The sequence below is a fragment of the Littorina saxatilis genome, linkage group LG1 (assembly GCF_037325665.1).
Source record: "Littorina saxatilis isolate snail1 linkage group LG1, US_GU_Lsax_2.0, whole genome shotgun sequence".
In the NCBI taxonomy this organism is placed as follows: Eukaryota; Metazoa; Mollusca; class Gastropoda; order Littorinimorpha; family Littorinidae; genus Littorina; species Littorina saxatilis.
Genome location: NC_090245.1, coordinates 62,334,584 through 62,361,744, shown reverse-complemented (window position 1 = coordinate 62,361,744; position 27,161 = coordinate 62,334,584). Strand labels below are relative to the sequence as shown.

Below are 27,161 nucleotides of genomic sequence, written 5' to 3'. Positions count from 1 at the left end.
GGTAAGAAGTAGGTAGGAAGGCTGCAACAAAAAGCATCGGTGCACTAAACATGCCACGCTACCCTTCACACTCCACCTTTAAACATGTCACCCTTCTATATTTCAAAGAGCACGTGGGCCTGCACAAACGAACTTTTACAACAACAAATCAGCTATTTTCCTTCCTTCTCTCCATATCTGCAAAAACCATATGCAGATTATTATTTTAGCGTCACAAAGAGCAAATTATGCGCTAATCTGGAAAGAACAACAGAGAGTATTTCATTCCACAAACACAGACTCGTCAACGGCGTTAAATTAAATAACGATTTATTACCTCAACAGCCTAATGTAAGTAGCTCTCCTTTAAGCGAATCCGCTTCCTTTGTATGGCTTTCGTCCGTCGACGAATTTCCTGCCACACACCCCTTGCGCTGAATTCCTTTATGCGTTGGAAAATTCCCCCGCTCAGCCAAGAGTCACACCTGACGACCTTGTCGTCAAAATAACATGTAGACGGCGAAAAGTGGTCCCTTCTTGTCCTTCCCAAAAAGCCCTTCTGTAACATGCAGAACGGCACGCTGTCATGAAATGGTCTTTCACCAACGTGTTGTAGACCAACAAACTTCAGGGAATAAGAAACCTGTCCTTCTCTCTGGCCGCCAAATGTTGAAGTGCCAAGCTTCATGTCCCCACAAAACAACCTTGAAAATATCACGTGACTCCGCGTGTCACATATTCAGTTCAGTCATAGCCGATTTTGCCCAGACAGCAAAATCACCCACGTGGAACCCCTGCAAAACGAAATCCCCGTGCTCAGCTATGCTCTGTCAGCTAAACACAGCCCGTTGCCCGAAAGCACAGGCGCTTTCCATCACAATTTGAGATAGGCACCCGACAGAGTGTTCCTTTCTCCGTCCATGTCACTAAATCGTGACAATTTCTATTGTTCGGGGACCTTACCATTCTGTTTTTTTCTTCTTTCTTTCTTCTTGATTTTGGAACCAGTTACCAGTTTATCTTTTTTTGGATCAATATTATATTACTTATAACGAACGTGAGTCGTAGGAGAATTTATTGTGCTTGTTTATTGATAGGTTTTACCAAGGTGTATGTTGTTCCGCTGATATAACACAGAACTAAATATTTCATGCAGAAAAGTTCGTAATTTGTGACCCTCCACCACGGAATGAGTCGCATGTCACCTCGCGCGGTTCTGCGCTAGGCATAATATAAGTCCGGTGTCTGGTAACAGTGTGAGGGTCACCTTAGTCTCAGGCTTATAACTCAAAAAGTTTTCTAAAAGGGTTTCCACCACTGGATAAAGCATAAAAAAAACCTTTCAGAAAATGTAAAAATATGAAAATCATGCAAAGGTGACATGCGACTCATTCCGTTGTGGAGGGTCACGTATGGTTTGGCAGAACATCAGTCCAGTATATACACACTGTTTTGTAGTAGACATCTTTATATGTATACTGTGGACGGGCCAGGAACAAAGAACGACGTATTGACGGGTCCCAACGCATTATTCAGTCAGCGATATTTCCTGCCTTTGTACATATCCGTGACTGGATTCATTCGTGTCTTATGTTATACATTGATACAAGTTTCAGGGCGACTTTAAATGGCAAAATGTTCTGATTCCAACACAATACTTGAAAACCTCTTTGAACAAATGAAAGTGTCGTTTTGAAAACAAATACTGCATAGGTACCTTCACCATTCGATGCAATCTTTAAACACCCACAGATAATACAGAAAACTTCAGTCAACCTGGTTGTGACTTCTGCTGTTAAACATTGCATTGTGAAACGAATGTTTGTGTCGAATTACTGTCTAAGGTAATCGCCGAAGCGAACACTGATCACTCTAACTTTGTTTCCAACTCTCTTGCACAGATGTACAAAGAAATAAAGACACATTAACACAAATGGCGCACGCACGCATGCACAGACACACATGACTACCCATGAAGCGAAGGAATTCATGTTACAGATTAATTTATGCAAATTTCCTCATATAATGTAGACACATGTTCACATAGCCTTCATATATTCTGCCTGCCACTCAAAACAATACAGCATGAATATGCATACACGGCTGTTCTTAAAATAATTCAGTTTCTTTGTTCAGAAATAATTCGTTCCTGTGATGAAACCAAAACGTCATATATGAAACTTGTCTCCCGAAGTATTTTTAGAGTATGTACATCAGTTGGGTACAGAAATAACTTCAGCATTGTTTACAATGAAATACAAAAAAACAAAAGTGACTCGTACATTCAATTAACATTCATGCATTGTAGAACAATGGCATTTTTCTCAGTGATCTATCGCATTGCGTGTTGTGGATTTCTTTATAACATCTTGCTATTGAAGTCGAACGTCGACTAGGCGCTTTTGGGCGTGTTCAACGACACGCTCTAGCCACATGGTAGGAAGGGACGTCAATAAATCTCCGCCAAATGGTGTAGGTGCATCTTGTGTAAGTCAGCCGGATTAAAGACAAATCACAGTCTCATGACATGACCAACAAATAACAGTTATGCATACTAATCATATGGGTGTGTAATATGCTGTACAGTGTTATGGCGAAACTTCTAAATGAATAGCACAGGGACAACCGCTTCTCATTAGTTTCAAATTATTAAAAATGCTTATTCTTTAGTCCATCTAAAATACAATGGAATTTAGGAATAGGTGTGTTCGGGAAACGTTCAAAAGGAGCACGCTGGAAAAATATCTAGGCGAAGGACATGCAAGCAAATACAGCACACACAAAAATGAGGGAAAAGACTAACAAATACTTGCAAAATGAGACAAGCTCAACATGGGTAAACTAAGAAGAAAACATGTAGATTAAAAATATATGAGTGTTTATATAAAACCACATACAGAAAATTAACGAGCAATCGCAAACAATACTAAACAAAACACGCAACATTACCTGAATGAATTGACAACATCAACAAAACAAAAGTATAAACTAACCGAAGGGACTCTACAAGAATTTATTCAAAAGTGATTACATAACGCCAACTTGAAGATACACTACAAGAAATACTACGCGGCATAAACAAACTAGGCAGATGCGTTTGAGTGCAGATCTTTGTGACCAGGCCATTTATTGTAAAACCAGATAATCCATTCCCCTACAATATAAAGATTGATTTTACATAAGGTACGGTCTTTACAGTGGAACCTACAACACAGACACACCCCCCCCCCCCCCCACCCCCCTAAATCAAATTCGCAAAAGCAAGGTTCCCGCGGTAAAATCGACAAAATATCAGAAAAGCGAAAACGCATCAAGTTGTGCATGTCATTGGGAAGTACAATAATATTTGTATCCAGAGTAGTCAGTTTTGTTCCCCTATATTTTCTAACAATGACGGTAAGGCATGCTGAACGGTGTAGGTGCCATTCCTCTCAGAAGCCATAATAGGTGGTTTTTGAAGCAGTTTTAGCGGGTAATAGCCGTAGGGATAGGGTGTCATTTGTTGTCCGCGTATGAAAGAGCCTACTTCTTAAAGAGTACTCTCGCGTTGAAATCCTCTTTCACCCATGTCTGTTTAAGGATGAACATAACATTTGAGTCTGTGGTGCATCTGTTATTGTTCTCTAAGAATACATACAAAACTATGTTTTTCATCGTGTCTGCAAACACCTACCGACAATTGTAAAACTCTTTCTGGCATGTTGCATAACAGCGGAACTAATGCTTTAAATGACTTACGATTCCGGGTGTACTTTAAGACATGTCTCAGCACAACTTACCTAAAGTTGGAGGGCATTGCGTTGAGTTGTTACTGGAATGTCCCGTTTTTCATCTCATTACCCACTAAAACGGCTTCAAAAACCGCAATTCATGGCTTCTGAGAGGAATGGCACATACAACGTTCAGCATGCCATAATGTCATTGTTAGTCAACATAGGAGAATATACTTACTGTTTTGGATACAAATATGATTGTATTTGACAATGACATACCAAATTTGTTGCGTTTTAGCTTTTTTCATTTTTTGTCGATTTTAACGCGGGAACCTTGCTTTTGCGAATTTGACTTTGGTGTTGTAGGTTCCACTGTATAGACACCTTACGTAAAATCAATCTGTTTGCTGACTATGGCAGGGGAATGGATGACCTTTTCAGTCAAATAACTGGTTTTACAATAAACGGCCTCGTCACAAAGATTCATACTTAAACGTATCTGCCTAGTTTTTTTTATGACGGGTAGTATAGATGAATTCAAACACAAAGCAAACAAATTTATGATCACATATTTCAGGTTCAGATCACAGATCTGTGTGATCCTAAAAACATCTCATTGAATGCTGAACACATCCATCCACACACACACACACCCCACACACACACCCCACACACACCCCACACACACAGAGTTGTTCGTACAATAACAAGTCATTCAGAAACTGCATAAGGTGGTTGCAAATACAATATAAACGTCTACAATAGGGTGTGGAAAACTTATTTCTTCAAGTGAAGGACGTTTCACGAGACGAGGAACCCATGTTCGTAAACAGAACACTAAAAATACCTGAGTACAGGCTAGACCAGGTCCTTACACATTCAAGTACAAACGGGCAACGCTCATCCGCACTAGTTGTTTTCTTGGTGTAATGGCGAAACTGCCACTGCAAGATAAGAGGAGGAGGAACCTACATTATTGCTAGTTGGAACAGACACCTGGCAATTTATTTACAGCATTTTGTATGCAATACTTGCACTGAATTGTACAGCAGTGCACGATGACGGCATGGCGAGCACTCGCTGCTGGATATTGCAGGCAGAACAGTCAAGCTTTCACTCAGTAAACTTGTCAATCCATCTGTTCTACAGTTTAGCCAGTTTGTCACCTGATCATAATCAATAGTTTGAACAGTAAACCAGTGCATTTTCTAAAGTTGAACAACTCACAATCCGAGATGAAAGAAAAGAAAAAGTAAGACGATCAAAGAATGAGTGACCCCAGCTCCTCTGTGTGAAAACATCTGAGTCACCTCAAACATTGTGCGTTGGCTTGTTGAACCAAGAGTCTCCATGTGCGTGTGTAGGGTACCGGTGGGGAGAAAGGAGGCAGATGAGGAGGTTTTGGAAAGGGGGGGGGGAGGAGAGAGGGGGCTCACACGACACCACTGAGGTAAACGTCCAAACGGCAATTTTTCTGTTCTTCCTTTTCCCTTCACCTAAGCTTTTTCTTCCAAATCGTCGTGATACGAATAATAAACAAAATCTAAAATCTCACACACTTTTGACACGAGAAAGGATTAAAAACAGTAAACAATTTCTTGGACACCAGTTACATTCCTCGAACATATATGTGAACATAAAATAATGTAAGCACACGAATGCAAACTTAGACTCCAGCAATACATTTGTACGGTTCTGGAATACTTATAATAGTAACCCCTATCCCAAATCCAAACCAACCAAAACTATGGGTTTGCAGATTCAAACCAAAGACTTAATAATTCCGTACATTTCCTTGTGCTTACAAAGAGTTACATGGTGTCCCGAAGACGAACTGAGTGAGACTCTGGCATTTGGATTTTACTGTGAGAAAACCTCCACTGTTTGAAGCAGCGACAAGAAGGTCATTATGGTGCGCATTTCTAAACGTCAATGCCATGTAAAGTAGAAGCGAGGGTGGGCGGCACGATAGGTAAGCGTTTCTTCTCAACCTATCATAAGATATATAACTTAGTTTCTTTTATTCATTTTTGATAGAAGATAGAAATACCAGTTTTCGGCATCATTGAAAAATGGAGTGATTAATGACGGTTTCAAGTCATAATAACCAAAAGGAACCAAGCCCAGGGCTATCAGCCCTAATTTTCTGCATTCTAAATTTATGAAACAGAAATTTCCATTCTAGAAGAATATGACTTATTGACTGCTGCAGAAAGCGTTATCAGCAGGATTCCAGCGTGAGGAAAAGGTTTCTTGTATGTAACTACATTTTGCAGACTTGTTTTGATTTTGTTTTAGTTTTTTTCTCTTAGAAAGAAGTGCTTGTCTCGATGAAAAAGTCGCAAGGAATTTAGAGATATGGGGGAATATTGATTGGTGCCATTATAAAACGAGACACGGTTTCCGACAATAACTTTGTATGTACTGGCAGTGCAACACTCTTTGAATGTTGACCTTTGCGCACATTAAAAAGGCGGTTTGCTTCCGGTTACACGTTTAGAGACCAGTTTTGTCAAAAAAAAAATGTTTTGGAATGTTAGCATGGCAGCACACATTAATTTATGGGGCAGAAGTTCGAAGTCGTTGCTGTTAAAACATGGAAGGTGAAAGCAGGGATTTATGCAGTAGCCTTATGTATGGTACACAGACTTTAAATTTTAACTTGACTTGGGCTATGCACTGTACAAACCAAGCGCATATTTGTAACGGACTTTCTCTCTGTCTGCCAGCGTTCCGAGCAACTCTTAACGCGGACTTTGGTGGACAGTTCCCATGAGTTGGAGTCGTATGCCTCCTGCCTCCAGAGTCAACTGCCATTACAAAGAGTTTGACGAGCACTGCCCCCGACACGCGTCATGTGTGTGTGTGTGTGTGTGTGTGTGTGTGTGTGTGTGTTTTAACTTCTGTAGCTCATTTCAGGGATTTGACGCGGAATCTTACACCAGTGTCAACAGAGGTTTTTGTGTGTTTCTCTATCTTTTTGTTAATGTAGATAGCAACATATTGGTATCAGCAGTTTCTTTAACTTTAAAGTGATTCCGCCTTTTAGAACAAAACTATTCGAAAAGAAAATGGAACAGCATTTCTGTTACATCGACAAGCACTGCCCTCTGTCTATATCAGCCTTTTGTCCTCGTCTTGCTAGCATTGGGGGCCCGGGTAGCTCAGGTGGTAGAGCACTGGACTTGTGATCGAGAGGTCGCTGGTTCGAATCCGGGCCGGGACGGACACGGGTCAACTTTATGTGCAGACCCCGAGACGGTATCCATCTCCCACCCCCGTGTCACCACAATGGCACGTTAAAGATCTTGGTCATTCTACCATAAGTGCAGATGGCTGATACCACCTAAACACGCAAACATCAAAAAAGCCGTGAGGGCGTAAAACTCGAATCGTATAAACCAATTCATGTCCAATATAGGCAATTAAGACCTGATGGACAATAAGCCCCTTAAAATGTACTATTTTTTTTAACTTGCTAGCATGACTGACCATCGGTCGTCTGAGTGTCCCATCAGTATCCACTGACCACACACGGCCAATCGATGTTCCGCCGCCCTGACTTGCGGGCCAGACAGCAGCTGTGGCAGGACGCCGCCACTGTTCGCGCTCCCGGGGGGCACTAACACGGGGCGTCGGTGAAGGGCCCAAGATTGGAAAATAGGATGCCCGTGTTCGTAGACGATCATTCCAGCAGCCGAGAGAGGTGTGACCTTGTCGGGTTCACTTCCGGTCCGCTTGCCGTCTTGAGACGGGTGACGATTGCTTCTGTCACAAAAACAATTGTTTTGTGTCGTGGGCAGAATGAGAACTCTAGCTCGAAGGCCATAGATCGTTTTGCTAGATCTTCAACCTCTACTCTTTTACTAAACTTAGATTACTTAAGGGGCAAGGGGGGGGGGGGGGGGGGTATGTTTTCAGTAATTGTTTTCATCTACTTGGTTTAAACAAGGTTTTATTCAATTAAACATGATACAATAATAAAACGAGAAATAATAGGGACACGAAGTTAAGCGAACGCTTATATTATTACGTGCTCTACGTAGTTGGAGAATAACACACGTGTGATGTCGGACATAACATAAATAGTATACTATAGAACTATTTGTATCAAAGCAAACCAGCAAAGAGTAAGACAAAACTAGCAGGGGAAAGAGATTAAGAGGGGGGGGGGGGGGGGGGGGGGTGGGGGGGGGGGGGATGGGGGAAAAAACGAACGGTAGAGACATGTAAAGGATGAAAGTGGCTAGCGCATACAAAAGAGAATTTACATAGTAAATGATTCATTGTAATCCAGTGGCAGATATGCAGTAGTTCGCCAATGACATATTTGGAGAGTGCATACAAAATAAGGGTTGTCAGGTTGTTTACATGAGTATGCGCACCAAGTCAAATCAACAACAAGAAGGGCAAAGCCCATACGACTCACATGCTTGACCTTGACATGACCTTGACCTTTAGGATCAAGGTCAAATAACTAAACCTAGCAATGACATCATACACTAAGAACTGCTTTACACATTTTTCCTACCAAAATACATGTGACCTTGACCCAAGGTCAAGGTCATCCAAGGTCATGCAACACAAAGCTGTTAATTCAAGACATAGGAAGTACAATGGTGCTTATTGGCTCTTTCTACCATGAGATATGGTCACTTTTAGTGGTTCACTACCTTATTTTGGTCACATTTCATAAGGGTCAAAGTGACCTTGACCTTGATCATATGTGACCAAATGTGTCTCATGATGAAAGCATAACATGTGCCCCACATAATTTTTAAGTTTGAAACAGTTATCTTCCATAGTTCAGGGTCAAGGTCACTTCAAAATATGTATACAATCCAACTTTGAAGAGCTCCTGTGACCTTGACCTTGAAGCAAGGTAAACCAAACTGGTATCAAAAGATGGGGCTTACTTTGCCCTATATATCATATATAGGTGAGGTATTGAATCTCAAAAACTTCAGAGAAAATGGGAAAAATGTAAAAAATAGCTGTTTTTTAGGCAACATTTATGGCCCCTGCGACCTTGACCTTGAAGCAAGGTCAAGATGCTGTGTATGTTTTTGGGGCCTTGTCATCATACACCATCTTGCCAAATTTGGTACTGATAGACTGAATAGTGTCCAAGAAATATCCAATGTTAAAGTTTTCCGGACGGCCGGACGTCCGGACGGACGGACGGACGGACGGACGGACGACTCGGGTGAGTACATAGACTCACTTTTGCTTCGCATGTGAGTCAAAAACGACCATATTCACAAATAAACGATTGTACAGTTTCAAAAATAAACTTGTAAGTGCGAAGGGGAAGGTTTTCGCTACCATTTAACAAAATATCAACATGTCTGTAATTTACGAATTACAGGCAGAGCATTTAGTGTAGACAGGCGAGCATCTACGTAGAGAGGGCAAAGTGTCAAATAATGGTCAGCGGTTTCGTTCAAATAGCCGCACGCGAAGTGCGTTTGCACAAATCAGAATTCAAATTACTCATGTTTAGGCGCTTTTTGCAGTGGTGAATCTCTTCCATTCTTTTACCGCAGTAATACTAGGCAGGTACATTATAGTGAGGAATAATTAAATAGTGTTTAAATTCACTGATTGAGTTAGTTGTTTTAATGTTGTCAGGCAAATTGTTCCTAAGGAAAGTGGTAGATGGTATAAAAGATCGACGGTATAATTCAGTTCTGCACGCAGGGACTCTTCTTTCCAACGGTCTTCTTCTATGATAGGGGTTAACATCTTAAATTAAAGCTGGCAACAAAAATTAATGTAATAGATAATGAGGGCATTTGCCATGTACCATTTTATAATATGAAATCAATTTATGTCTTCTCCGTCTTTCTTTTAGGTTACACAATCTGCTTTCTTTATAGAGTTTTGTGTGGCTGGCGCCACGCACACCACCAAATATAATCCGAATTCCTTCCAAACGTAATTTTTCCAGTTCAATTGACAAGTGTTCAGTGCAGTTATCTCATAGGATGTCTGCATGGTCAAAATATGGAAGAACGAAAGATGTATACATCATTTCCAGCCTATTAAGACTTAATATGTATTAATATATAATAATTATATCTTTATAAACAGTTAATTAATAAGGTTACTTTTTTTTATATATTTTTTTTTAGATATTTCTTACTTAGAAACCCCACTTGCAACTATTCTGCAAAATGACGCCAAGATGTTTATGGTGATTCACGTTCATCCACTTTGGTTTGTTCTCTTCTATTACATTCTCGAACATATATATGTCTACGCAGTATCCAAATTCTCTTCAGAGTTCCTTTGTGATGACACCCCTGCTTTACCCCCACCACCATCTGAAATGTTACCAAATGGACACACAAGGTGTTCTACAAGAAAACAACTTACTGGGAGAGTACTGCCAAAGTAAGGCGACCCTCATAGAAAGAGGGAGAGGTACCTTTTGCACGTTGTGGGTGACCCACTTTCGCAAAATGTTCTTGGCAAAGAGAACAGGCCGACCGTTTGTGAAGTCATTGCGCCGCAGGGAGCATTTGACAAGGCGATTGAGGTTTGCTACTTCTCCGGTCGTTTGATTCGAATTCAGAGAAGATGGTCCATGTAGATCGAAAGCTTTTAACGCCTGGTGTGATGTGTGTGAATGAACTGGTGGTTTCGACTCGCTGGTTTTCGTCTCGAGTTCCAGACTGGCTGTCGTTGGCCTTCACGACTAATCTAGCCCTTGGGCCTGATCCCCTTTAACATATGATATGTACTGGATGAACACACACACACACAAAACCACACAGACACAAAAACACAAAAAAACACTAACAACACCAAAGCTTCAAAGTAGTCACTTAGCTGTTAATCGCTTCAGTTTGTGTCTAATAGTACGTCTTGGTCAATTTTCAACTGTATGAATGTGTGTGTGCTGTTATTGTTGTAGATTTGTTTATTTAACCTGTATATCATTTTGAATATCAAAGTATTTCAATCCTCGTCATATTGTATTTCCTAAACACGCGTGTAAAAGAACAGGTGCAAGACACTTTTAGTCAGACGAATCACCTAACGCTGTTTCGTTGTCTACTTCGTATGTACCATAAACACGCGTACATTAAACCTTTTTTCAAACCCATAAAGTATGAAAAAGGTAAATGACATCAAAAAGTAAAGATATCACATTGTTACACGCAAATCAATAAGCGGACGCTGTTAACGATCGTTCAAACACGCGTGAGACAATGTAATGTGGCAGATTTACCATTTATTTACATGCTGACGTTTAACTTAACGACCTAATTACGTGTGTAACCGACCTAACACTACTTTACACACGCTCGACAATGGAAAACCAAGACGACGTGTTGGGCAGAATGCTATTATATTTCTTTTTGACCATTGTTTGCAAGGACGATGGTCATGGTTGTCAACTTTTAAGTATGCTCTTGTCACAGCGCCTGTACCATAGTACAATGGTCATGAGGGGATCGGTCGATCGATCGGTCGATCACCGGATGATCAAAGGCAATCAGAAACAAATGTTTCTACCTCGAACATTGAGTCCATAAATAAATACTGTTTGGACCTATATTGTTATAACGGACAAAATGTGTAAAGTAGTTTTGACTACACAAAAACATAACAGAATTGTGTCAGGTCTGTCCTCTCTAATTGTAGATGTTCTTATTTGTTAGACTTATCACAAAAAATGCACATATGACCTAATGACCGCTTCAACAACCTGCAGTAGAAACACTTGGCTAGATGATACTAGTAATGTAGCGAAATAGAACAGTTCTGTTACGATTTGTCACACACTGGACAAAGAAATTGTCATCAAGAGACGGTGTAATACTGAAATACTGAGAGAGAGAGAAAAAAAACCATTAAGGGAAGAGTTTTTTTTAAACACACAGAGACAAGCAGTGTCACTAACTCTGGTAAGATATGACGGAGTGGAAAGCTGTTGGAGGGACACCATGACACAAACAAGCCGTCGGGAATATCTTCATGGGGAAACTGTCGGGCTGACGCGCAGAGTGGGGACCTAGCGATAATGCTTCTATGAAATTATGCTGATACGTTGCACAGTCATTCAAAGTTATCATGCACAATATATTGAACTTGGGGACCAAGCGATAATGCTTCGATGAAATTATGCTGATGCGTTGCACAGTCATTCAAAGTTATCATGCACAATATATTGAACTATGTATTGGAAGCACTGTGACAGAGCATAACACGGGAGTGTGACGTCATCAGTATTTCAAACATGTTAAGAATGCAAATCAAAAAATGAGATCTCTTACACTAGCTACAAAAAGGTCATATAAACGAGTTATCCGACACCCTTTCTGCACACAAACCCAACCAGCTGCACCAACTTTTCTTATCCAAAATCAGACAAATGCATGTTTGACGGTTTTCCAAGCTTCCTTGTTCACAAAATGAAAATTCACCGTCACTGCCTCCAGTACTCTCCGTGAATTTCTGGAAAATCTTTGGCACCCGCACAGCAAGAAAATAAAATCACAGTCGCTTTGTCTGTCCCAAAGGAAACCTCTCTCAAAACCAAAGCTGATACTGATGGCTTCCGGCCTGTCATTATAAAGGCAACAACAGAACTTGCAAGATCATGATTGTTTATGAATCTGCGTGGCCCTAATTGTTTCATTAGAATCACACAGCACAAGATCTTACCTGTAATTCCGTTGAGTACCAAATTATAGCAATGTATCAATTATTCCAGAGCTCGGGAGTGCCACATAATAGTTGTGCATTCATCATCTTATACTCAATAGCTCTGCAGGTACAAGCGTATCAGTCAGTAGAGAGCCCAAGCTTTCTTAAATCCACTAGAGATTTGTGAAACAGTTCAGTCACTTTCTTCACGGCAAAAGAGTTAAGAGCTGCTGTTAAATTGTTTGGGTCTTTCGTGGTTTGTTCTTCGGTTAAGAACAGTTTGAACGGTTAGCCTATTTCTCAAGCTCGGAGCAAAGGGCATGCAACGTAAATTACGGAGCTCAGATCTTATTCTGTTTTCGGTTCGAACTGGTGGTGAGCAATAGTTTCTTCGGTCCTCAAGGACTATCCTTTCTTGTCATCGATGTATTCGAGGAGATTGGCGATGATCTTGTCTTGGTCCACGTACTCCAAAATGTGCGGCGCATTCATTAGCACGCCCACGGAGCCGCTGAAGGTGACGGCCAGGAAGACGAAGAGCAACAGGCGGTCCAGGACTCGCGCCACGTACTTCCAGTCGTCCAACACCTGAAAACAACAAATCACTACGTCAGCATGCCTCGATCTGCATGCTTTGAGTATGGAATTGAGAATCTCAAGGATCTCCATAATCTCTTTCAATGTGCTTGTTCTCTAGATAAAAAGAAACACAATGATTAAAGGCACAGTAAGCCTCCCGAAAACCATCACAGCTACTGTCAGGCTGTTACACACAGTACAAACACCCTTTCATTTGAACACTCACCGCTTGAGAACATCCTAGGTGCCCTCCGTAAAGAGCGAGCAATTTTCAAAGAATTTATTTTTGTGTGGTTTATCTTACCCCTGAGCCATCGTGAACCCGTGTGATCCAGTTTCCTTTTTTTCACAATTTAGTCGTCAGTTTGTATTTTCAATGCGACTCGCTGTAAGTTTATCTGCAATAGCACGTTATTGTGTACCTCTGAATCTAAAACGCAACAAACGGCTGCGAGTCACACGAACTAGAGCGGTGGAGGTTGACCGTTCAAAGGAACTGGCGCTATGCAGAACCGTCGTCTGCTACGAGAAAGACGTTTTGCGTGACACGTTTCCGGGCTTTTGTTTTTTCAAACTTTCAAAACTTTGAATTGTACTGATCTTGTCTTGATGAAAAAAGAATTCTTTTATGATTTAAGAATGTTTGTGTAATTTATTATTTAGATTTTAAAAGTTAGGTCTAGCACCAAAACGAGGCGTCCGATTGTGATACAGTACTGAACAATCCGGCTGGCCATGCAAAAATTAATTCTTTGAAAATTGCTCACTCTTTACGTAGGGCACCTAGGATGTTCTCAAGCGGTGAGTGTTTAAACGAAAGGGTGCTTGTACTGTGTGTAAAAGCTGACAGTATCTGTGATGGTTTACGCGGGAGGCTTACTGTGCCTTTGGACAAAAAAGATGTCCCATGCACAAAGCGGTTTCAAACAACATAATTAAAAGTAGGCCTATAAGCAAGAAAAATGATTTCATACTGTCAGTGTATCATTACAAATCTCCAAATATTCCAGTTTCTGTGTTTTCTTATTCTTTTTTCGCAACGAATAAGAAAGTTAGAAAATATATGATAAAAATCGATTTCTAGAAATACAAAGATACATCTCATCCTTTTTTTTGCATCCAGCCCTCGCCCAAAACAGGGAAACAAAATGTTTAAGTATTCACAAATAACTAGTGTGATTAACATAGATGGACTAAAACCGATGCGTATGCAAACCCATACCTTTATAACATAAACTTGGCCAAAAAATTATTGCAACAATTTTCGCACGCTAAGAAAAGCATTAAAACGCAATTTATTTTAGTTCAACGTTATATGCCCGAAAAGGTAATTATGTCAGCTGTACATATCATTTTGTCCGATTGATGGTACTTTGTATAGGCATCCCGTGACAGCCTGTCAAACAAGGTCACCCCTAAAATCGACCTGACAAAAAACATAGCCCCGTATTTTAAAATCTGCAAAAAATCAGAATATGCACAAACCAAACATTTCTGACAACCATTCGAAAGGACATTCAATTTCCTGTTCAGAACATTTTGTTTTATGCACCTGATTTCTCTAGTCTTTATGTAGCCTTTTGCCAAAGGCGGTAGGTGTCAACCGTTTTAGAGGCCCAAAAAGGCACGTTTTGCGGCCATTTTTGAGGGGGTCCTCCACCCAAAGAGCCATATCTGCTCAAGTTCTCAATGATTTGCTTTGGAAAGTTCAGAAGTTATGACCAATAGGCTGACCAAAATGTGTGTTGCGTTTTGCGAATGTGTATACTTAGCGTGTTGTATTACGTAACTTTTCCGAAAGAACTAAACAAATATTCATATTAATTCAGGGTTTTAGGTTACAAAAACGTGACTTTGCATGCTAAGCTAAAAATGGATGAGGCAATAGGTGCCAAAGCTTGAGGCAGATCCGAGTGCTGGTTTACATTTGCTGGAGATGGGAACACGCATGAACAATTATCGATCACCGTCAGTGGTACTGAGTACACTACCCGTGGAGACTAACAGTTTCATAAGATAGCAGTGAACCGACTGACAGTCGATCGACTGCCCAGTCGATGGACTGTGGTTGATCGCCGGGTCACCGAAAAGCGCGTTTCATGAGCGAATCACCGTCACCCGCGGACAACCGCAGTCGACCGACTGTCCAATAATCCGAATGGCCAAGTCGAGGGCTAAATTTAGCAACATTACCACTTCCGTTTGCTCATTCGCACGTGGAAATGGCCGATTTTGAAGAAAAAACAAGTCTCGGCCCGCTCAAAATAACAATGACCGAGACTTTCAGTAATTCCTTCGCGTGACGTCTAACCCTCTTACGCCATAATGTGACGTCTTCAAGACATAACCCTGACTTGTCTCCTGGATTACTGCGTCATGATAGTTACATTTCGAAGAACAATCACAAGGTTTGGCTCACAATCCAAAAAAGTGTGAGCATTCTGCCATTGACTGTGCGGATAATTACATTTATTTTCGGTTTACCGCAGTAAGCCGAACACAGTGTTGGGGGGAGAGCATCACCGTGTTTGGCCGACTTCCGGTGAGACGACCCGCAGTCGGCCGACTGAAATTTTGTTCGTGAAACCCGATAACGTCGGATTAGTGTGGTTCTCTCGGACAACTCTGCCGTGTGCTGACAAAACCGAGTAAGTCCACTGAAGCTAGTTCTGAGATAAACGACTTTTTCTGTTTTATTACATTTCTCAAAAGTGACGATTATCTTGATCAACCTACAGAGATAATAAGATAAATAGCATTATTGTACGTTTACAACCCGAGTTTGATAATGATCTGATGGATGGTTTTTGTTTTGTTGGGCATTTTGTGGACTTACTTGGTTTTGTCACTTTTTTCCATTATATCAGATCTAAAAAATTTGACAGATCTAAGCAAGTGGACTTACTTGGTTTTGTCAAAACATTTGGAAGAAAAGTAGTGCTTTTTTGAGGATGAAAGACGCTTGTTCATTTCAATGCGTTATTCTCTCAGGTGCCAGGAGAAACGTTCCGTATAACTCTCGCTTACTCTATTACACATGTCGTGTGCACATTAGAGCGCTTACTTCCCTTTGCTTATTTGATCTCTAAACAACGCTCTGGTTCATTTCAGTACGATTCTCACAGATACTTTCGAAGCGAACCTGTAACAATGTGTGCGTTTGTGTGTTTGTTCTGATTAAAACCAGTCTTGATCTAAGGACTATGTCCAGTCAAGAATAAAAGCTGGTTCTTGTGTATGACTGTGTACGTGAGTGTTAGTTTGAGTGCCTTGGAGAATGATGAGCATATCAAATTGCGGTGATTTGCTAAAATACATATTATTCACGTACAATTTTTTAAGCTACACAGCATGTTTTTTTGTTCCGGTAATGTTTTGTTGTTGTAAGTTTGGGTGGTACGGTTACTACTATAGTTACAGCCTTAAATCACATTATTTGAAATTCAAATCAAACACTATTTACCCGGGTTTGATGTCTTAAAAATCGTTTCTTGAAATTGTTATTACGAAATATTTCTGGACATTAAAATGCTAGCACAGACACGAAAGTGATTTTATTGCAGGTGTCAATGTTTCCTGAATCTATTTATAGATGTGTTACGTTTGAATTGATATTAAGCAATTCAGGTGCCGTGTGGACATGGTACGGAAACATTCACTGTCCCGATTGACGGGTTTTAACAGCGAGGACGCAATTTTTGTGAAGGCGTTTTAGTTCTGCTTCTTCTTCTTCTTTTGCGTTCGTGTGCTGAAACTCCCACGTACACGTGTGCTTTTGCACGAGTGGATTTGTACGTGGATGACCGTTTTTACAAAACCATTTAGGCAGCCATACGCCGTTTTCGGTGAAAGCATGCTGGGTATTTTCGTGTTTCTATAACCCACCGAACTCTGCTTTGGACTGCACGATCTTTTCCGTGCGCACTTGGTCTTGTGCTTGCGTTTGTTTGTTTGTTTATTTGTTGCTTAACGTCCAGCCGACTACGCAGAGCCATATCAGGACGAGGAAGGGGGGGATGAAGGGGGCCACTTGTCAAGCGATTCCTGTTTACAAATGCACTAACCCAGTACTTGTGTCCCAGCAGGCTTTAGTAAAACTAAATTAATACCTACTGGAAGATTACCAGTTTCCAGTATGTTAAAATAGGCTTAACCTATCTACTGCTGGACTTACATCAGAACACTAACAGATTAAACTATACATGAATCGCGAGACAAGCGGCAAGAGAAGAGATTTTTGGAAAAAATACAGGTGAATGAGCAAGAAGGCAGAAAAAAGAAAAGAATTCATGAAGAAAAAGAGAGCATGACAGGAAAGAGGAACCAAAAATCTACCTAACAGCAAACTAGAAAGCTCCTGCGGTTCCAAAAACAGGAGGGGCCTTTAATTTCATAACCGCAGTGCCCCACTGCGGGATTGTGCTTGCGTGTACACACGAAGGGTGATAAGGCACCAGCAGGCCTGCACGTAAGTTGACCTGGGATATCGGTAAAATCTTCACCTTAATTACCCGTCAGGTGCGGCCGGGATTCGAACCCACGACCTTCCACTTTGGTAAGTCTTTTTTTTTTTTCAAAATGATATTTTTTTGTCCATCAAAAAGAAAAAATCAATGCGCATCTTGTGTGCTAATTTCTACTTTTTAGAGTGCTTAGATAAGCAGATATGAACAAGTAAGTCCACAACCAAAAACAACTTTTTAAGTGTGCATGAATGTTTTGACAAAACCAAGTAAGTCCAAGGGGTTCCCAATTTTCCTATAATGATAGTTTTAAAATTCTTGTCAGACGACCCATACAGAAAATACGTCATTTTAAGTTTAGAACTCACAAATGACGTCATTTAAAGTTTAGAACACACAAATGACCTCTTTCGATAAGGCGAGACATAATGACGTCACCTTATGACGTTTTATTTTAAACATTTTTCTTCTCTATTTATATATAATTCTCCTGACGATCCTTGTCTCTCTCTCTCTCTCCCTCCCTCTATCCCTCCCTATCTCTCTCTTTTCCTCCCTCCATCTCTCTTTCTATCCCTCCCAACCTCTCTCGCTATCTCTCTCCCTCTTACTCTCTTCCTCCTTCCCTAATTCCTCTTTCCCTTTATTTCTCTCTCTCCCTCCATCCCCCCCCCCCTCGACCCTGATTTCTTTCCCCTCTCTCACTCTCTCCCTGTTTAGTCTCTCTCTCTCTCTCTCTCTCTCTCTCTCTCTCTCTCTCTCTCTCTCTCTCTCTCTCTCTCTCTCTCTCTCTCCATCTTGTGCAAATTCGTAATGTTAACGTTATTTTCACTGTTTTGTCATTTATCTTGACAACACTTCTTCTTTAGCAGCCATGCTTGCACCAAAACTAGCACCCCTACTAACAAGTAAAATGCCGCAAGAATATTCGGATTGACTTTGACGTCATACTGGCAAAAACATTGCATTCTGATTGGTTATAGCGTCATAAAGGTTCTTGTGATTGGTGGATGGACTTACTTGGTTTTACCAGCAAATTGACATGTAATTTTTTTGGAGAAATGTTTGAAGTTGTGGACTTACTTTTCTATATCTCCTTATCTATTTATTTTACAAAGTCAAAATTTACACACAGGCTGCTTCTTGATTTCTTGGTTTTGATGAACAAAAAGATATCATTTTTGGGGAAAAATGGACTTACTCGGTTTTGTCAGCACATGGCAGATGTACTTTAAACAGTTTTTAAGGTGTGGACTTACTTTTTTATATCTCCTTATCTATTTATTTTACAAAGTCACAATTTACACATAAGGTGCGCCTTAATTTCTAAGCTTTGATGAACAAAAAATATCATTTTTGAAAAAAATGGACTTACTCGGTTTTGTCAGCACACGGCAGAACTGCAGTTGGTCGACTGTGTTTCTTGCTTATGAAAGTGGCCCCTGGGCCTGTGCTTACTATCCTGTTCCGGCGCGCTGTGCTCGGTGAGTTGCGCTTTTGTGACCCGCAGCGAAGGAAGCACAGGCCAAGGTCAGTTTATCTCCACAGCTACTGTACGCATTACCAAGGACGGTGATCGATACATTTTCTTGCGCGTTCCCATCTCCAGCAAATGTAAACCAGCACTCGGATCTGCCTCAAACTTTGGTACCTATTGCCTCATTAATTTTTTGCTTAGCATACAAAGGCACAATTTTTTAACCTAAACCCCTGAATGAATATGAATATTTGTTTAGTTCTTTCGGAAAATGTACGTAATACAACACGCTTATTATATACACATTCGCAAAAGTAAACACCGATTTAGGTCAGCCTATTGGTCATAACTTCTGAAATTTCCAAAGCAAATCATTGAGAACTTGAGCAGCTATGGCTGTCACGGGATGCCTATACAAAGTACCATCAATCGGACAAATGATATGTACAGCTGACATAATTACCTTTTCGAGCATATAAAAAGTTTAACTAAAATGAATTGCGTTTTAATGCTTTTCTTGGTGTGCGAAAATTGTTGCAATAATTTTTTGGCCAAGTTTATATTAGAAGAAATTGAGAGTTAACCCCAAACCTGGTTACAGTTGTTCTCTTTTTGTTGAAATCGAGAGTAATTAATTCATGAAAGCATTTATAATTTGGTGTTAAGGTTAGTTGATTTTTGAAAGAGTTCATGTTCACAGTTACCCTCATTATGGTAGGAACAGAATGATATACAGTACTCCCCGGTTAACGTCACTACCGTTTAAGGTCACACCTCTGATAACATCAATCAGGGTGTTGGTCCCGACCTAAAGCCTTCTTTGTATGACTAAGAAAACCTCGCTTAGCGTGACCTCGGATACGGGAACACCTCTTTTTAGGTGACCCCCGTTCTGGTCTCTAAATGCAGAAGACTACCGCTTAAGATCAAGCGAAACTGAAACGGAAAAAAATCTCCCAATTTTGCGGCCTTGACAGAGGTTTTTTTTCTCCATATGACGTCAAAAGAGAAGTGACGCATAAATGTAAACGTCATCAGATTATTTGGCCCGATTATTTTACCCCAAAGAGGATGAGGATGAGGAAATCTTTCGCACATGAAACTTGGAAAATAGTTCCCGCCAAAAAAGTCGCTGAACCAATCATAATTGCCAACGGAAACCACTTTGACAGAGTGAGACCCGTGGATGATGACAGATGTAACTGCAGTGTGCCCGCTCCCCTTCTGCAGAGGTGCATGAGGCTAGAATTGACCTCATGTTGTAATGAATGCCATAAGCGATATTTGAGTAGTGCCAATTTTAGGCCAAAATAAAAGACATTGTTGAAGATTTGAGATATTTGGAAGCTCTCTCTCTCTCTCTCTCTCTCTCTCTCTCTCTCTCTCTCTCTCTCTCTCTCTCTCTCTCTCTCTCTCTCTTTTTCGTTCCCCCTCTCTCTCTTCTCTCATGGTCTCTGTTTCTGTCTGGTCTGTTTGTCTCTCTCTCACTCTCAGTCTCCGACCCCTCTCCTCTCTCTCTTTCTCTCTATCTTTGCCCCTCTGGCCATCTCTCTCTCTTCTATCATGTCTCTTTCTCTCTCTCAGCCTCCAATCTCTCTCTCTCTCTCTCTCTCTCTCTCTCTCTCTCTCTCTCTCTCTCTCTCTCTCTCTCTCTCTCTCTCTCTCTCTTCCTTTCAATTTCCTCCCCCCCCCTACTCTCTCTCTCTCTCTCTCTCTCTCTCGATCTCCTTCTTTTTACATTTAGTCAAGTTTTGACTAACTTGACTAAATGTTTTAACATAGAGGGGGGAATCGAGACGAGGGTCGTGGTGTATGTGTGTCTGTCTGTCTGTCTGTCTGTCTGTCTGTGTAGAGCGATTCAGACTAAACTACTGGACCGATCTTTATGAAATTTGACATGAGAGTTCCTGGGTATGATATCCTCCGACGTTTTTTTTCATTTTTTTGATAAATGTCTTTGATGACGTCATATCCGGCTTTTCGTGAAAGTTGAGGCGGCACTGTCACGCTCTCATTTTTCAACTACATTGGTTGAAATTTTGGTCAAGTAATTTCCGACGAAGCCCGGACTTCGGTATTGCATTTCAGCTTGGTGGCTTAAAAATTAATTAATGACTTTGGTCATTAAAAATCTGAAAATTGTAAAAAAAATTATTTTTTTATAAAACGATCCAAATTTACGTTCATCTTATTCTCCATCATTTTCTGATTCCAAAAACATATAAACATGTTATATTTGGATTAAAAACAAGCTCTCAAAATTAAAAATATAAAAATTATGATCAAAATTAAATTTTCGAAATCAATTTAAAAACACTTTCATCTTATTCCTTGTCGGTTCCTGATTCCAAAAACATATAGATATGATATGTTTGGATTGAAAACACGCTCAGAAAGTTAAAACGAAGAGAGGTACAGAAAAGCGTGCTATCCTTCTCAGCGCAACTACTACCCCGCTCTTCTTGTCAATTTCACTGCCTTTGCCATGAGCGGTGGACTGACGATGCTACGAGTATACGGTCTTGCTGCGTTGCATTGCGTTCAGTTTCATTCTGTGAGTTCGACAGCTACTTCACTAAATGTTGTATTTTCGCCTTACGCGACTCTCTCTCTCTCTTTCTCTCTCTCTCTCTCTCTCTCTCTCTCTCTCTCTCTCTCTCTCTCTCTCTCTCTCTCTCTCTCTCTCTCTTTCGTTCCCCCTCTCTCTCTTCTCTCATGGTCTCTGTTTCTGTCTGTCTCTCTCTCACTCTGTCTCCGACCCCTCTCCTCTCTCTCTTTCTCTCTATCTTTGCCCCTCTGGCCATCTCTCTCTCTTCTATCATGTCTCTTTCTCTCTCTCAGCCTCCAATCTCTCTCTCTCTCTCTTCCTTTTAATTTCCTCCCCCCCCCCCCTACTCTCTCTCTCTCTCGATCTCCCTCTTTTTACATTTAGTCAAGTTTTGACTAAATGTTTTAACGTAGAGGGGGGAATCGAGACGAGGGTTGTGGTGTATGTGTGTGTGTGTGTGTGTGTGTCTGTCTGTCTGTGTGTGTGTGTGTGTGTGTGTGTAGAGCGATTCAGACCACTACTGGACCGATCTTTATGAAATTTGACATGAGAGTTCCTGGGAATGATATCCCCGCACGTTTTTTTCTTTTTTTCGATAAATATCTTTGATGACGTCATATCCGGCTTTTTGTAAAAGTTGAGGCGGCACTGTCACACCCTCATTTTTCAATCAAATTGATTGAAATTTTGGTCCAGCAGTCTTCGACGAAGGCCGGACTTCGGTATTGCATTTCAGCTTGGTGGCTTTAAAATTAATTAATGACTTTGGTCGTCAAAAATCTGAAAATTGTAAAAAAAAAAAAAAAAAAATGTAAACGATCCAAATTTACGTTTATCTTATTCTTCATCATTTTCTGGTTCCAAAAACATATAAATATGTTATATTCGGATTAAAAACAAGCTCTGAAAATTAAAAATATAAAATGTATTATTAAAATAAAATTTCCGAAATCGATTTAAAAACAATTTCTTTTTATTCCTTGTGGGTTCTTGATTCCAAAAACATATAGATGTGATATGTTTGGATTAAAAGCACGCTCAGAAAGTTAAAAAGAATAGAGATAAAGAAAAGCGTGCTATCCTTCTCAGCGCAACTACTACCCCGCTCTTCTTGTCAATTTCACTGCCTGTGCATCGAGCGGTGGACTGACGATGCTACGAGTATACGCTCTTGCTGCAAAAATGCAGTGAGTTCAGTTTCATTCTGTGAGTTCGACAGCTTGACTAAATGTTGTAATTTCGCCTTACGCGACTTGTTAACTCTATGTCTCTCTCTCCGTCTCCTCTCTTTATCTCTGTCTGTCATGATCAGTTTGTCTGTGTCTCTCCTCTCTTTCTATGTCTGTCTGTCTTACCTCACCTCCTCTCTGTCTCTCTAATGCAGCTGGTGGTCTCTGTGTCAGTGTCAGTACTAAGTATGTCAGTGTGTGTCTCTCTCTGGATCTGCCCATTATTACGTCATTGACTTTCAATTGGCGGGAAGTCTTTTATGAGGCCTCAAACTAAACTCTGATCTCCTCGGATAAGATCAATTTTTTCTACTGAAATTGATCTTATCCGAGGATCGGTTAACGTGTCCCTCGGATAAGATCACGATTTTTTTTGGTCCCAAGGGGGGTCACCTTATCCGAGGAGTACTGTACCAAGCTTCCTGAAAATACCAGATTGGTTTTAAATAGATCAATTCTGGGAATGTGTGAAGTTAGCTTATTGGTATGACGTTTTTAAAACACTAATTTAATTGCACTTTTATGTAAAGTAAACAAGGGTTTCGTGATATTTGCACTGGCAGAAGCATAATCCATAATATTTTAAATGTGAGCTTAGATAAATAATGTTCTCGCCTATTCTGGCAGGAAATGTTTTATTCTACTTAGCAGGTATACTCTCTTAGAGACAATTATACACATCATCGTTATGTGAGCTGCCCATGCAGAAGAGATTATGATCAATATTGTATCCTAATACCTCGCGGTTTTCACTTCCTGGACAATTTGATTGTAACATATAAATAGGTGGGAATGTCTCCTTTGTCTGGTCGATACTAACATACAATTTGTCTGTCCGGGATGAATGGCCATATGATTGAATTACGACCATGTTAGGAGAGCATTGACGCTTTCCTGTAGTGATTCCGATACGTAATTCATGTCTGAATCAGATATGTGAATAGTCGTGTCGTCAGCAAATAATTCACAGAGATCATTTAAAGATAAAGAAAGGTCGTTTATGTAGATAGAAAACAGGTGTGGAAAAAGAACACTGCCTTGGGGAACCCCCTATTTTAACGTTTGTGTCTGATATATTTGTATTTAGATGAACAAAAAGGATCCCCCAGCTACTTCCACTGTCACATTCAAAATAAAGATCCAAGAAAATATATCAGGTTAACTGAAACGCAATGGAACAAAATAGAGTAACATTTAGCTAGGAGCTGTTATTGATTTAAAGTATCATCTTTAGATAGGTATTAGAGTGCTGTGTGGCTGTAAGAATGGAGCAATACTCACAGTGGAGTACTCTTCTTCCGCCTTGAGGTGGTGGTATATAAACTGCACGGCCTCAGTGGCTCGGTAGATCTCCGGTGTCATGCGGAACTCCGAGTCCCGGCTGTCACTGTCTCCTCGCGACTTGCCGAACGTGCGGCGGTACGCATGCGTGGAGGGTGCGTGACCCGCGTGGGTCCCCGCCTCGTGACCCCCAGCCGCCGAGTGACCGTGCGTGTGACTGGGGTCACGACAGTTTGTTTTCCCTGCGCTGGCTGAGGTGGATGAGGACGAGGTGTTCAGCTTGCAATGAGGGTGGTGGATCTCCGTCAGCTCCAGCAGGTCGTTTGAGGTGCGCAGGTTGAGGTTCACCCGTCGCGACTCAGGCGTGGTGTGATAGGAAGGGGGCGGCGTAAAGGGCTTGGGCTGCCAGCGCTCGTCGTGGTCGGGTCGCTTCATGAAGAGGTAACGGGGCAGGTGGTTGAGGAACACCACTCTCACCCAGTACGGCATGCGGTGGGTGCGCGGCGTGCGGTAGTTGCGGTTGATGATGATGACGGTGGCCAAGATGGCCACTATGTTCATTATGAAGGTGAAGAGGAGGTACTTTGCGATGAGCGGGATTTTGAGGGAAGGCGGCAGGATCTTGGAGACCAGCAACAAGAACACGACCAGGGCCAGCAAGACGGAGATACACAGGGTGATCTTCTCGCCAGCGTCTGCCGGCAGCGCGAACACGCACACGCTGACAAAGGAGATGAGCACGCAGGGGATGATGAGATTGACGGTGTAGAACAGAGTCTTCCGTCTCAACATGAACTTAAACACAATCATCTGCTTGGACTCGCCGAACTCATCCGGTTTGGTGACGATCTCGCCCGGACAGTCGATGATGTCCCACGTGCCGCTCTTCAGGTAGTCGGTCAGGTCCAGCTTATCCATGCCGTACTGAAAGGCGTAAGTCAAGGCCTTGCCTCGAAACGTCCACGACCCGAACTTCATCTCACACTCCTGCTGGTCGAAAGGAAAGTACTCCACGTCTATGGAGCAGGACGACTTGTAGATAGCAGGTGGAATCCAGTGAATCTCACCGTGGCTATAGATGACACAGTTGGACTTGTACGACACCTCGTAGTTCCCGTCAGCGCTTGAAGGAAACAAGAACAAAAACTGTGTTGTTTGGAGGACAGGAATAACAACTAACAAAACAAAAAACTACATTCGTGTCTGCACTATCACAAAAGAATGTTCCTTTTCTGAGAATGACAGTGTGATACAGCCTGAAAGCTAAAAACAGAACTTACAAAAATAACTGGGCTTGAGAATAGTGGGGTTTATCAACTACCTTTGTATTAGGTTGTTCTAACTTCCACTTGTGTTGCGACAAGGTGCACTTCAAAACACTTTGAAATTATTAGGCTAAATAGTGACTAAGTCTACACAATTATGGAATGTTCAGTTGTTTTCTCAATGTTACAAGTCTTTTTGCTTGAATACCACCACCATCCTCCCTACGTCTGGGTCCTCCAACTACTGGAGGAGTATTATACTATATTTTGACCGAGGATAAGTGCTGTCCTTTCTATTCTCTTTCTTTGTTATAATCTGGTTAATTTATGCCCCAAAAACTTTGATTCATAATTTCTACATTCTTCCGTAATAACACTTTCAGTTGTAGAACAAGAAGTACATATACTTCTGGGATGAACTGTATGTTTTGACTAAATGTTTTAACATAGACGGAGAATCGCGGCGAGGGTCGTGGTGTGTGTGTGCGTGTGTGTGTGTGTGTGTGTGTGCGTGTGCGTATGCGTGTGCGTGTGTGTATGTGTAGAGCGATTCAGAGAAAACTAGTCTACTGGACCGATCTTCATGAAACTTGAAGTGAGAGTTCCTGTTATCTGGGAGGAAACACAACGTTTCAATCACCTTCATTCTGATTTTTCACAGGGTGAAAGGGGATCTCGAATATCTTGTGTGTTTGTCGGGGAAGGGGGTGTATAGGGGCTGAATGGGAAATTGTCTCCTACAAGCCCCAAGTCTCTGTGTCATTATGTGTGTGTGTGTGTGCCGGGGGGGGGGGGGTACTGGGGCCAACGCCGATGCGTTTAAGTATTTGCTATTATTTATTCATCGTCAAAAGGCTTTCAAGCGCCTGCCATAATAATAATTTCGAGCCAGCCTAAGTAACATTTAAGGTCAGGGGCAGACAAACTGCACTCACTTGTTGAAGAGAACGATATCAGGAACCCAGACCGATTCCGGCTTGATACGTATGGAGCGGATGTCGCCATACTCAGAGGGGTTCCACGACAGCTGGTAGTCGTTCCAGTACTGCACACACAGGCATGATAAATACAGCGTTAAGTCAGGGCAACTGCAAAACACAACATGGTCAAATGTCCGTCACAGTTTTACAGCCGGTGGAAAGTACACGGTATTTGATGCTCATTTCATTACAGAATTTGAATGAGAGAGAGAGAGATCAAATCAAATCAAATCAAATCACATTTTATTTTTCGAGGGTTGTGGCATAAGCAATACAACGAGCTTTTTTCAACCAGCCCTCGCCCAGAGAGGGGACTAATCTGATCACATATTTACACGGATATTCACGTAGAAAAAAAGGTAGAGAAAAACAACAACATATGAATATTTACACATTACATATTATACACAAATATTAAGCGTCGTATATGTAACGTAGTGAAAACAATGCTGAATACACATGCATGAGAGAGAAAGAATTGAATTGAATTGAATTGAATTGAATTGAACTTTATTTAACAAGGATTAAGACTTAAGGCTACGCCTTTTCTTACAATCTGTCCTTGGGACGCATAGACACACAATTATATAATTAAAAAATTAAAAATTAAAAAGTTAAAAAGTTAACCGACAAAAGGAGGTCGGAAAACTTCAGCACGTGATAATAAAGATGACGATGATGATGATGATGACGATGATGATGATGATAATGATGATGATGAAGATGAGGCATGAAGAGCATACATATGTGGTTATCTATAAAATCAAATGCATACTATGCAGGTAATTATAAATACAAGCTGGTAGCAATCGAACATGTAGCAATAGTACAACAAAATTATGTTCAGAATATACAATGCACAGCATATCTTTGACGTAATACTAAGTGTGGTAAATCAAAAGGCGTTAAACTACTCAGACATTAAGTGGTTTTTAACACATTTTTTAAAACTTGTTAATGACTTCAAGTGCTTAAAGGATGATGGAAGT

The 27,161-nt window shown here is 41.0% G+C and overlaps 1 protein-coding gene across 1 annotated transcript in view; it reads right to left on the bottom strand.

The window, feature by feature from the left end:
- Window positions 1–7,885: 7,885 nt before the first annotated feature.
- Window positions 7,886–27,161, bottom strand: part of LOC138975852 (acetylcholine receptor subunit beta-like 1) — a 110,155-nt gene continuing 90,879 nt past the window's right edge. The window contains exons 4-6 of the mRNA XM_070348623.1: window positions 26,128–26,237; window positions 23,928–25,050; window positions 7,886–12,938 (exon numbers count right to left, since the gene is read on the bottom strand). Coding sequence (XP_070204724.1) covers window positions 12,756–12,938; window positions 23,928–25,050; window positions 26,128–26,237 — 1,416 coding nt within the window. The 3' untranslated portion in view covers window positions 7,886–12,755. The remainder of the gene's footprint in view (window positions 12,939–23,927; window positions 25,051–26,127; window positions 26,238–27,161) is intronic.